Source organism: Manis javanica, chromosome 16, assembly GCF_040802235.1.
Source record: "Manis javanica isolate MJ-LG chromosome 16, MJ_LKY, whole genome shotgun sequence".
Lineage (NCBI taxonomy): Eukaryota > Metazoa > Chordata > Mammalia > Pholidota > Manidae > Manis > Manis javanica.
Window position 1 is genome coordinate 3,355,431 of NC_133171.1, and position 12,806 is coordinate 3,368,236.

The 12,806-nt window shown below is 45.6% G+C and overlaps 1 protein-coding gene across 3 annotated transcripts in view; it reads left to right on the top strand.

The window, feature by feature from the left end:
- Window positions 1-12,151, top strand: part of NEDD9 (neural precursor cell expressed, developmentally down-regulated 9) — a 160,040-nt gene extending 147,889 nt beyond the window's left edge. For 2 of the 3 annotated variants that reach the window (XM_017660949.3, XM_017660948.3), the window contains 5 exons: window positions 3,361-3,462; window positions 3,963-4,064; window positions 4,883-6,124; window positions 7,507-7,596; window positions 9,843-12,151. In XM_017660949.3, coding sequence (XP_017516438.2) covers window positions 3,361-3,462; window positions 3,963-4,064; window positions 4,883-6,124; window positions 7,507-7,596; window positions 9,843-10,352 — 2,046 coding nt within the window. In that variant the 3' untranslated portion in view covers window positions 10,353-12,151. Of the gene's footprint in view, window positions 1-720; window positions 876-3,360; window positions 3,463-3,962; window positions 4,065-4,882; window positions 6,125-7,506; window positions 7,597-9,842 lie in introns of those variants that run through there. The other variant, XM_037010978.2, reaches the window with a different exon arrangement.
- The last annotated feature ends 655 nt before the right edge of the window (window positions 12,152-12,806 follow it).

Consider the following 12,806-nt stretch of genomic DNA (forward strand, 5'->3'; position numbering starts at 1 on the left):
GAAAATCAGTTTCACATAAAAATCCAGATTTCTGGCTTCTCCTGAAAATCTGAGGATCTGGCAACAGAGGGCGTGTTTTTTTCAGAACAGCTGGCCAGAGCTGAAGAATGGCTGCCTCCCTTTAGTGGGGTGTGCGTTCTGTCCCTCCAGCACAGAAGCCCCGCCTGCCTCTCCCTCCAGCCATGGTCAGCCCTGCAGGTATGAGTGGACGCCTTTCCTCCGCGGCGGGGGCCAGCTCAGGCCACCGAGTGTGGGGACATGCGTGACGGGCCCAGGAGCCTCTCTTCTGCTCCCTGACTCTCACACATGGTGCCTTTCAGGGTTCCCTACCCCTCACTACTGCCCAGACACAGACTTTTGTCCTTTAAAACTTCAGGATGCACAACTCTCAAAGTCAAAGCACCTCTAAAACCATCTCTTGCTGCCCAGGATCTGAGGTTCAAAGTGGTGGGAATCAGACATATCAAAGTGCAGGGTGGGGCGAGGTGTGTTCATCAGCTTGTTTTTATGCAGGCGGATGAGAAAGCTAACAGAACCTGAGCCCCCAGGCTTCTGATGCCACCCTGTCAGGGCCCAGCCTTGGAGATTTATTAAATGCACTCTTCCTTGTCTATATGTCTAGTCTGTCCTTTTCTGTTTTGTAGCTCTTGTCAGCATGTCTGCCTTCAGACTCTTCTGTTTGTTGACAAAAGTGGTATAACCAACACCTGAGGAAGGTCGGATTCCTCATGGGGACAGAAAATCCATCTTTGGAAAATGCAAATCCTCTGCCAGGGTTATTGGAAAGCAATTGCAGTGGCCAATCCCCAGGGATCCCACAGCGTCCTGTGACACTGGTCAGCCCCCCCTTTGTGGCAACGCTAATGAGCCAAGAGGTCAGTTTGGTGATTCCTAATGCTAAGCCCTGGTAACTATAAATAAACACACAAATGGAAAGGAATGCAGAAAAGAAACAATAAGGGGAGGAAATAAGGAAATGAAAAACCTGACTTGATATCACTGAGAAAATGAGTTTAAAATGCCCTTTGTGTAGCGACTCCATCAATGCCTTGCCCAGGAGAATTCTTCCAAAATGTACATGCCCTTCGTGAGAACTTGGTGTTCTGTAATGGAAGGTTCAGTAATTCTGGGATAGTAGAAAGGTTTTTGTGTACTATGTCAAGCAGGGAGAAAAGGCATTTTGAACCACAAAACTGGAGACTCTGTAAGGTACAGAACAGTCAGCACTTTCCTCGGAGGAGAGACACACCACTGGCGTGAAAGTGACCCAAGCAGAGGATGAGGAGAATGTCCCAAAGTAGAAGGCGTCCCTTCTGGTGTCACAGAGCAGGTCCCACTTAAATCCCATGTGTGGACCAATGTGCATCAGCAGGTAGTATCAGGAATGCTGGAATCAGTATTATTTTGTTGGCTTTTTCCCCTTGTGGTTTTCACCATCTGTTTCTTTTAATGCATAAACAGGGAAAATGACTGGTTTGGAATGCAACATTTTTAAAAACCAGATGACCACAGGCATCCTCTAAATGAGAAAGAGAGAGCAAGTTGGCGTCCTGTGACACTGGTCAGGAAGTGAGATGTCAAATATCGGGAAGCATTAATGCTCCGCCGCGGAGGACCCGCAAAGGCAAGGGAAAGCTTTGTCCATGACCCCGCCTTTCTGAGGTCGTGCTGAGTGTTTACATTTCACCCAAGGCTATTTTCAGACCCCCACGGCACCCCTCCCTTTTTTAAACTAAAGATGAAGCCGTTCAGCTGGCCTTCAGCATAACCAGCCTTGATTTTCCATTAGCATTATTACTAACTTGGCAACCTCAGGTAGAATCCACTCTTAGAAACTTTTAGATGGAACAAAAGCTGTGTTGTAAGCAGATTCTATTATAAAGCCCAAACAAAGAGCCAGAAATAGATGAGCTGATGAGCTAGACTAGGAGAAGATACTTCATTTCTCTCCTGGACAATAGTGAGTGAAAAAAAAAATTATATAAGGTATTAGGAACACAGTGTTTTCCTTGCCCAAAGGGCATCCTGCCTTAGAGAGGAAGACTGCTCTGCACAATTACAGTGGCCGTTGTAGAAATGGTTCTGTGTGCTCCATGCCAACAAATGTTAAAGCAATGGTCCTTTTTTAAACTTGAGGCAGTGGAGAGATTGGATGGGATGGTGACTGCATACTAATCTCTTTTACCTCTACTGCAAGCAATAATCAGCTGCAAGCACTGGGGATTTACCACCAAATTGAACTCACGCAGTTTAGGGCCCCAGGGAAGAAGGGCATTGGTGCATCTGGCTGAGTGCCACCCCTTTCAGCAGAAGACGGACATGAGCATTTTTTACATAGTTTTGCAGGCAGCCTGACGCCAGAGTTTTCCTTAGAGAAAGGATAAAAGATGAGAGTTTCTTAGGGAACACCCAGCTCTTCCTAATCTCTGTTCTGCTCAAAAACATCACGGGCAATGCTGAGGTGCGCGCTCTTAGTCATTCAGGGGGAGAAGGCAGACAGACTCTGCTAATTTAGGAGCCCTTGGAAGACTATTGCAAAATGAGTTTAAGTTTAAGTAATTCTTCTAGCTGTGCTTAGGACACAATGAAGTACGTAGATAGGAAAATAAAAGACCATCGGGTGACATTCGCCTCATAGACATCGGTTCCAGATACCATAATTGTGATGCATGTGTTTGACTTCTGACGTCCCTTGGACGTAGGTTCTGTCTGGGACCCTTGCATCCCTGGTGGAAATGGGAAAATGATTAGACACCTGTCCTCTGCCTGCTGGCTCCCTGACTCAGTGTTTCATTTGTTTTGTAAGTTAGATTGAAAGCTTCTGGAGGCTTCTAAGGGCAGCACTGTTTGAGCTTTCGTTTCATAAAAGTTCTCTAGTGACCTATGGAATTTTAGTTATAATAATGTCAAATGAAGAGGCATCCTGGGAAGGTATGAGAGGAATTTTAAGTGGCTGAACTCCATTTGCATTATTCACTGTAAATAGTTATAGGGCCTTAAAAATTTTTTTCCTTTTATTATGCTGTGCTTTTGATGCTCCAAAGAGGTGATCTAGGACTTTTGTAACTTAAAAATGATTCTCCTTTAAAGTATGTTTTGGGAATGGAGACTATGTGACCAACTCTGAGATGATTTTGTGACCATGAGGAGGGAGAAAGAGAGATTTTGGGGATTTGTTCCTCACTAGACTCAAGTTAACTGACCTGGTATGTCCTTGTCTCCTTCCTTTCCTCTCTACCCTCTCTTTCCTTTCCTCCCTCCCTCCCTTCCTTCCTTCTTCTTATGGGAAATTGATGAGGGTTCAGAGATTCACTCCACGCTTGGGCTCAGTCTCACGCCCCTGTGCCTTCTTGCCCGCAGGTGATAACCCCAGTGAGGACAGGCCACGGCTACGTGTATGAGTACCCATCCAGACACCAGAAGGACACCTACGACATCCCTCCTTCCCATGCCACTCAAGGGGTACGTACAGGGGACGCCGTCACCAGGGAGAGGAGCACTTCAGGGTCACATTCCTTCAGGGCTGCAGAGCAGACCAAAGTTCACAGATTATGTATATTTCGTATGAAGCTTTTATAGGTTGTCTATCCGGGAGCCGTTTCAGCCAATGCTATTTAAATTGTGTTTCCCGGATGTGCTTTAGCAGGAAATCCTCAGCTTTTATCTGACACAGATTTTGTCCCTTATTTTATCATTTTATTTCAGGAAGTGTAAAATTAAGCTACAATTTAAAGTACAGACAGCATAGATATTTCCCTTAAGATCATTTTTATGTTCAAGCCAAGTCAAAAATATGAAATTTGAAAAGAAAAATTCCACCTACCCCTTATTACACAGAATGCAGCCAAAGAGCAAGGGTATACATAACCCAGTAAATAAATCCATAAGTCAAAGCTTAGTGGAACAAAAAATGACACGTGTATGACATTTCCACTCTGGGTAACTCGGATGTTTCTCTTCAGGTATATGACATCCCTCCATCATCAGTGAATATACCCATGTTTTCAGCACCAGGGGGAGAAATAAAACCTCAAGGGGTCTATGACATCCCTCCTACCAAAGGGGTAAGTAAGCTAGCACAGGGGTAGCAAAAAGGGTGTGTGTGTGTATGTGTGTGTATTCAGCTAATAAATGAAGGGCAAACCAAAGGGGAAAAACTAGTCTTTGTTAGAGAATAAATGGAAAGGACGGAGGGAGGAAGGAAAGGTGATAATTAAAGACAACTCTAGGCGTTCCACAGTTAGGGTAGCCCACTTCAAAAAAGGGGTAGTTGAAAGGAGAGCCAATGAGAAGGTAAAATAATTCAGTTTTGCAAGCAGCTAATATATATCTCCCATTTATATAGCATGTTACAGCATACTAAGTCCATATAGATGGGTTAATGCATTTGATTCATTCTGTTACCCTCTGTATGTGCCTGCACGGGAAGTACAATTATCCGCATTTTACAGATAGGGGAACCGTGTCTCAGAACATTTAAGCAACTCGTTCAGCCTTACATAGCTGAGAGGCCTGGGCAGACCCCTCAGGTCTTCTGATGCCTAGTCCTGTACATTAATGCAGAACCTGCCTCTCAGCCTGCATTGGCTCAGGAAGGACCCCTGGGAGGGGGTCGGAAACCCAAGGAGGGCAACTCAGCCAGGAGGGGCCCACACCCAGGGCAGCATGGAGGCCAGGGGAAGATGCCCCTGACAAAGGATGAGAGAAGGCGGAGAAGAGCAGAGCCTTGGGAAACACCTGCCATTAGTGAGGGGAGGGCCAGAGAAGAGAGAGTCCGTCAACGGGGCTGAAAATTCTCCTCTTCATTTGAGTGTCTCGTTTAGCTTCTGCCTGTTCACATGAGCTGACTGAACAAATAATAGCCTCGGTTTTCCCTTTTCAGGTATATGCCATTCCACCCTCAGCTTGCCGGGATGAAGCAGGGCTTAGGGAAAAAGGGTATGACATCCCCCCTCCGATGAGACAGGCCGGAAGGCTGGACGTCAGGCCTGAGGGCGTTTATGACATCCCTCCAGCCAGCAGCAAGCTGGTGGGGAAGGACCTTCACGCCAAGTGTAACTGTGATACTCCAGGAGCTGCTGACCTGGCCGCACGAAGATACCAAAGCGTTTCCCTGAGCCGTCCGCCCGCACAGCTGGGACAGTCAGCAGGCACGCAGAACGACGCATACGATGTCCCCCGAGGGGTTCAGTTTCTTGAACCGCCAACTCAAACCAGTGAGCAATCAGCCCCCTCTGAAGAAAGAGACGGCGTTTACGATGTCCCTCTGCACAACCCCCCAGATCCCAAAGGCCCTCAGGATGTGGTGGACGGCATCAACCGCTTATCTTTCTCCAGCACGAGCAGCACTAGGAGCAACATGTCCACATCTTCCACCACCTCAAAGGAGTCCTCGCTGTCAGCCACCCCACCTCAGGACAAAAGGCTCTTACTGGATCCAGACACGGCCATAGAGAAGCTTCATCAGCTCCAGCAGACCCTGGAGATGGGCGTCTCCAGCCTGACGGCGCTCGTCACCACGGACTGGCGGTGTTACAGGTACATGGAACGACACATCAATGAGATACGCATGGCGGTGGACAAGGTGGAGCTCTCTCTGAGGGACTACCTCCACTTTGCCAGGGGAGCAGTGGCAAATGCTTCCTGCCTCCCGGAACTTATCCTTCACAACAAAATGAAGCGGGAGCTCCAAAGAGTGGAAGACTCCCACCAGATTCTGAGCCAAACGAGCCATGACTTAAATGAGTGCAGCTGGTCCCTGAATATCCTGGCTCTTAACAAGCCCCAGAACAAGTGTGATAATCTGGACCGCTTTGTGATGGTGGCAAAGACGGTGCCCAATGATGCCAAGCAGCTCACCACAACCATCAATACGAATGCGGAAGCCCTCTTTAGACCAGGCCCTGGCAGCTCACATGTGAAGAATGGGCCTGAGAGCATCATGAACTCCACAGAGTACCCACATGCTGGCCCCCAGGTGCCCCTGCTGCAGCCTGGGGACCACAGGGCCCAAGCTCCCAGCAAGCCATTGCCCCCGGTGGGCAAGGACCAGCCCCCTGACTGTATCAGCAGTGACGGTTCTGAGAGGAGCTGGATGGATGATTATGACTATGTCCACCTTCAGGTAAAGAAACCAGACCTGTAAACCACCTACACTCACTTCAGGGAGCCTGGGACTGATGCTTATAAGGCTACTAGGCTAAAGGCTCCCAGAGGGGCGAACACGATCGATGGGTCACAGCCACGACTAGTGGCACCCAGATTGGAGGTGATGTACATAGGAAGTACCCTGGTCTGGAGCCCTCAGCTCTAGACCTTCCCTGACACTAATTGTGTGACCAACTCATGGAACATCCCTGGGCTTTAATTTCCTCATTTGCAAAATGAATGAGGCACAGGGTTGAATTAGATCCCATCGCTACACCTCAGGCAAGTGGGAAGAGACACCCCAAAGAGGACAGAGGGCCCCTGGATAATCACACCGGCTCCACTTAACTTCTGTTTGCATTTTATGATATGGTTCTGCATGATGTTTTATTTGAAAAAAAGGGGTGTATTCACTGTGAAGAAAAAAATTTGAAAACCTCCACACGTAGAGAATTTCTAAGGCTCCTTTGGCTCTGTACTGTGTGTGTGTGTGTGTGTGTGTGTGTGTGTGTGTGTGTGTGGTGTATGTGAGTGTGATTACCTACAGAGAAATTTAATGCCACCTCAGACTTGCTTTGAGGACTACTGACCATTTGCCAATGGACCTAGAACTTAACCTGCATCTGGGAAATGGAGCCATCACAGTCTTCCTCTTACAAGTAGAGATTCCACCAAGTAGACCCAACGGTGTGCCCTTTCACCTCAGGGGATTAAAACATTCTACCAAAATCCATTATTTATAATTTGGCTTACTATCTTATTCCACCATTCTTTTCATTTGACTGAGAGCCATGGATTATCCTGAGAACCATTTAACTACAAATCCCTGGGGATGGGATTGTTGGGCCACACCTAGTTCAGAGGAAAGGCATGGGGAGAAAGGAGATGGAAGCATCACACATTCACCAGGCCCACCGCAGAGGCCTGGGAAAGACTGATTTGGTGTAGAGCTGCATATGATTCGAAGAAACTAGAAGTGCACTGCAGACCGCATGTGGACCTGCATCAGGAGATGTATGGGTTCACATGTCATCTTTGAGACAGAAGCTCTGAGAACCAGTACTGCTTACAGAGTTCTGGAGGGGATCGGGGATAGCTTTTGGAAAATGATAAAGTGGAGCAGGCGCGTGCACCCCACATGAAAAAGTTTTAGTTTTCAGCCCTCCCCTACACAGTGACTGGAAGTCTGGCAGAGAAACACGCCATCCCTGCCTGAGGTTCACAGGGCCTAACTGAGCATGTGGGAAATTGCCAAGGCAGTGGAAAATGAAGGAGTATTTACGTATTTGTCAATGAAATTGTTAGCATAAGTGAATCATAGTAGTGATGTAATGTTTTCTTTATGTTGAACAACAACAGGGTAAGGAGGAGTTCGAGAGGCAACAGAAAGAGCTGCTGGAGAAAGAAAATATCATCAAACAAAACAAAATGCAGCTGGAACATCATCAGGTGGGTTTAGTCAGAACAGAAAGTGAACAGAACAGTATTGAAAAGATTTCCCACTTAATAAGGAAGGTATAACTTCAAAAGACGATGATTCTATCCTGCCAGCACACTTTGGCATGAAGACGCTCCAAGGCGTACAATAGGGTACACGAACAAAAAGGAGGTTCATGGCTTTAGTAATCCAGCTGCTGTACCTGGATTACGTCCAAGCAGCAGTTTTTCTGGGCTAAACCTGTATGTCTAACATATTAGGACTGTGTGGTTGAGGCTTCTGGTCTCAGAAGGGGGATATTCACAGTGAAGAAAAAAATGTGAAGACCTCCACACGTAGAGAATTTCTAAGGTTCCTTGAGTGGAACAAGATCCACTCTAACCTGAGCAAATGGGTCTTACATGGCAAAGCCATCGTAGGGGAATTTCAGAACAGATAATAAAGATACAGCCAAATCCAAACAGCCAAATACCTCTCCTTCTTATACTTCCTTCGCTTCTAAATCTGCTTCCTTCTCCTCGATTTACTGGCAGTTTCCTCACTTATCTACTCATTTGGCTCCCCTATAGTTTTACAGAACTTGTAAATGGCCGCTCGAATCCCTTGGTATAGATGGCTTTCATCTCAGCTTCCTCCACCGATTGCCAGCTCCCCTCTGTGGGTCATCAGATTCCTAAACAAAGTGTCTGACTGGGTCATCTTTCTATTATCATCTGTCTATCTCCCTCTGCCCTACAACAGAAGCCGGTGGCTTGGCTGTTCTTGGCCCAATCTAAAGGAAGGAAGGCAGGATTCGATGCTTTCAAAATGTATCCAAGCCTATTCACCAGGGGATTTGGGCAGAGCAACTTCGTTCAAAAGTTGGGCAGAAGTGGGGCAGATAATGATGAGTATTGTTACAGCAAGAGCATGAAAATCAGTAGAAATGGGTTGAGGATTTGTAAACCTTTTAAGATGAAATGAAGTGACGTGTGGAGATGTGAACTGGCAACTGAATTCAGCAAACTGAGTTCTAATCCTTGCTTTCTGACCATGTGACCTTACAAGGCTTAAGTGACTTAGCCTCCCTGAACTTGTTATTTCTCTATAAAAATGAGAAAAACCCTTCACCCGTCCATCTAATGAGATGATATATTTGTGAACATATCTGTAAAAGCATAAGCTAAGGATCTTGAAACATCACCCTGTATCTGTTTATGTTGGCTTTAGCATTTGGCCAAATAAGACAGCAGGGCGTTGGGAAACTTGTCAAAACCATAGTAATTTCTAAGAAGAAAGCAGATCCTGTGAACAGTAAAGCTCGCTGTGCATTTCTCTGGGGAGAAGCTGGGTGAGGTTATCCCTACACTGACTCAGCCCTACCTGAAGGGTAGATTGCTACCCGGAGATTGCTGAGTCCTGAGCTCAGGGCACGAGCAGTCCTTACTTGCAAGAGAAAAGTGCCTCCTGAGCCTTGGTGGGACAGCATGAAATTATTATCATGGCAGTTTAAGTAATACACCAGCTGGGAGCAGTGAGGAGGAAGGAAAGAAGCCAGTGCTCACTGAGTCTAACCCTGGCAGAGGCCCTTTTCCTCCAGCAACTCGGGGGGACTGAGGGTTATGATGCACACTTGGCATCCAGACACCTTGGGGATGTTCCTTTCCATAGTGTGCATGTATCTATATGCAGTAGTCTTTCCTGTCGTGAGGGATAATAACAGTTACAAATTTTTACTGAAAGGGTGGGAGAAGTAGAAAAGAGTCAGGGATTGTCATTTATCTAAGTATCTTGAAGGGACAGAGTCAAGGCTGTCCTCAGTAAGGAAAAACTCTCAGTGATCTCTCTACTTGACAAAGAGACCCCTACAGGTGGTTTTCCTTGGCCACCACTCAATGCTTAGTAAACATTTACATAGAGTCTCCAACACACCAAACACCATGCTAGCACTCTATAAATATTAACTCGTTTACCCTTTGTGAAGATGGAGGCGAAGGAGCTGGGCTTGAATCCTTTGCTGCCTTCCAGCCTGAGGGCAGAAGAGACCCATGGCCCAGTCTTAGAAGGCCTGAGCCGGAGGAGTCCTTGGGGATCACCTTTCTCAACCTCCAAGTTTTACAGTTTAAGAAAGCAAGGCGGCCTGCCCAAGCCTCCCATCGAATAAGCACCTGACGCTGATTAACAGTCAAAATCTGTCTTTTAACTCCAAGCCCTGCTTAATTTCCATCACAGCCCACTGCCTTACCCTTAATGAAATCTGCTTTCTCCTCCCTTGCAGCTAAGTCAGTTCCAGTTGTTGGAACAAGAAATTATAAAGCCGGTGGAGAATGACATCTCCAAGTGGAAGCCCACTCAGAGCCTCCCAACCACGGGCAGCAGGGTGGGCGCCCAGGACAGGCAGTTGCTCTGCTTCTACTACGACCAGTGTGAGACCCATTACATCTCCCTCCTCAATGCCATTGACGCCCTCTTCAGCTGTGTCAGCTCGGCGCAGCCCCCGCGGATCTTCGTGGCACACAGCAAGTTTGTCATCCTAAGCGCACACAAACTGGTGTTCATCGGAGACACGCTGACACGGCAGGTTGCCGCCCAGGACATTCGCAACAAAGTGATGAACTCCAGCAACCAGCTCTGCGAACAGCTCAAAACTATAGTGACGGCGACCAAGACGGCCGCCCTCCATTACCCCAGCACCACCGCCTTGCAAGAAATGGTTCACCAAGTGACGGACCTGTCCAGGAACGCACAGCTCTTCAAGCGCTCCTTGCTGGAAATGGCGACGTTCTGAGAAGAAAAGGAGAAGGGGACTGAATGGGCTACCAAGGGAAACTGGAAGTGCCATCTGGTTTTTGTGAATATTATCTATTTTTGTAGATATTTTATATGAAAATGAAATATTTTAAGGTTCTGTGGGTTAGACAACATTCATAAATTCAGGGAGCTAGAGAGGCAATTTTTTTTTTCCGTGCGATTTTTTTGGGCCCACATAAGCATCTAAGACCTGAACTGTGCAGAGACTTGTCCATATGCATGTGTATGCCTGTGTATTTGTGTTCGTTTGTAGCTGTTTGTCTGATACATTCCATTAAAAACAAGAAATAAGAAGCACCTTAGTAAGCGCCTCCTAATGCTGCATTTTTTTTAAAGAAAACATACCAGCTAGTTGTAATATTACTTTACATATACTAGCAGTTACTCTGAGCCTGTCACTTCTGAGTTGGGAAGCACAGTGTATTTGCAAGTGTTTCCCTCTCAATAATGAGGCATGATATGGCTTGTTCTTGTTTTGAGTCTCCTTCCAAATGGACTGTCTTGGGCACATGATAGCAAAATGCTTCACTTCCGGTTGAAAAAGCCCACCTAGAGAGAAAGTTTCAGAAATAAGCCAAGCTCCAATATTTTGGTTCTGGAAGACAGACACGTGTATTTAGAGACCATGTCCCAGGTTAGGACTGGGCTGTTTCAACACCGAGAGGATATCACAATAAAGGGAACATGTGTTTCCCTGGGGCTTTTTGCTCATCTGCATTATGAGCGATTTGGCTATGAGGTTTCTCAGTGGATGCTTTTAGATTTGGAAAAACCGTATTTGCTGCAGGAATTCATAAAGACACACCAGGCTATGAGCGTACACAAAAAAAAGGGATGGCTCCATTTGCCAGCTGTAAGTAGAGGCCTTGCTGACTCTCAACATTCACTTTGTGCTACTACCCCATCACCTGAGGGGACCTGGCGAGTTCTGAGTCACCTAAGTGTTAGAGCCACCAGGGCACATCCTACTCTAAAAGAATTCATTGCTGGATCTCACATCCACCTTAAAACATGCATATGCGGACCTGACACTCAGAGCAGCTGTATGGGGCCCGTATAATCTTGACAATTCTATCTGGCCACGGACCCTGTATACAGCCTACCAGCACCTCATATAGCTGGTCACAGCATCCATTCCATAGTCTGTCCCCTCATACCTGCCAGTGTTGGCACAGCTCAGACACACCACAGGCCATCAGATTCATTGTGGGGCAAGTGACATACTTCCTACCCAGGGGTAAATATTCACACACTACCAAGTTAAGGAGCATGTTATCTCTGGTTTTTCGGTCCACTTCTTATTTAATGGTTGGTTCTATTTCAGCCTATTTGAAAACACTTTTATTAGCAATATATGCCTTGACTTAATTAAACAAACAACCAAATCATTGGAACAGCAAAGGATTTAAGAAAGAAGAATGTGTGATGTAAGTGATTTAAAAAAAAATCAGTGACACTTACAGAAGGTGCTTTTCAAAACGGCCGCTATTGTAGTTCTCCAAGTTCTGCTCTGCAAAAGAATAGAAGTCGTGCTGTTACACAGCAAGTGAGTGTGTGGGAGGCCAAGGGACTCAGGAAAAGCAACAGAGAAACTGAAAAGTGTCCTTGTAGATTTCATTGTATAATGTGTATTTCTTGGAAGATGACAGACTTGTTCTAAGCTAAGCGGTGACGTCACATTTTTTAAACCAAAATGTTCGATTTGTATTGCTCTTTCCCATCATGTATGTAGAAGCTATTTTTAAAACATTAAATTTTTAGATTTCTGTTTTCATAGGCACTGGGTTTTCTTTTCCCTATTTCTCTCGTTGTCATAAATTAAATGTTCACACTATTTGGCACTCGTATTATAGGAAATTAAATTATGGCTATTTAATTAATAGTCCAAATCAGAATGTTTTAGGAAAATCAAGAGTTATTTACTTTTTCATTTTGTGTCACCTTAGAGTACGTTTGCATTAGAAGAAAAATTCTGAAATCTATGAATGTGAGCAAAACAAGTCTCTGGAATAGGGTTTCTCTTCACCAGGAAGACTGTGCATTTCAGTGATGGGAGGGAGGATGTTCGCCATCCTAGTATGGATGTTACCATTGATGTGGTTTTAGGATCAAAGGGAATTGCTCACTTTATTCTGGAATAGACATAAAGAAATAATTAAAAGAAAACTGTACTTTATGAAAGTAAGAGATCATAACCACATACATTATTTTTAATGCTTGGCCTATCTGTCATTCAGGTGTCCTACTGAAGTTTATAAGTAACATATTTGAATATACCTAGTGTCATTTCACCCACATCTGTCAATATTAATTGGTTTTCAAGGAACACGTCAAGGCACTTCAGTGAAGAATGGAAAGTCTTGAAAAAATGGTGCTGGGATAACTAGATCATTCAATAGAAAAAAAATGAATATTACCTTACACGCTACAG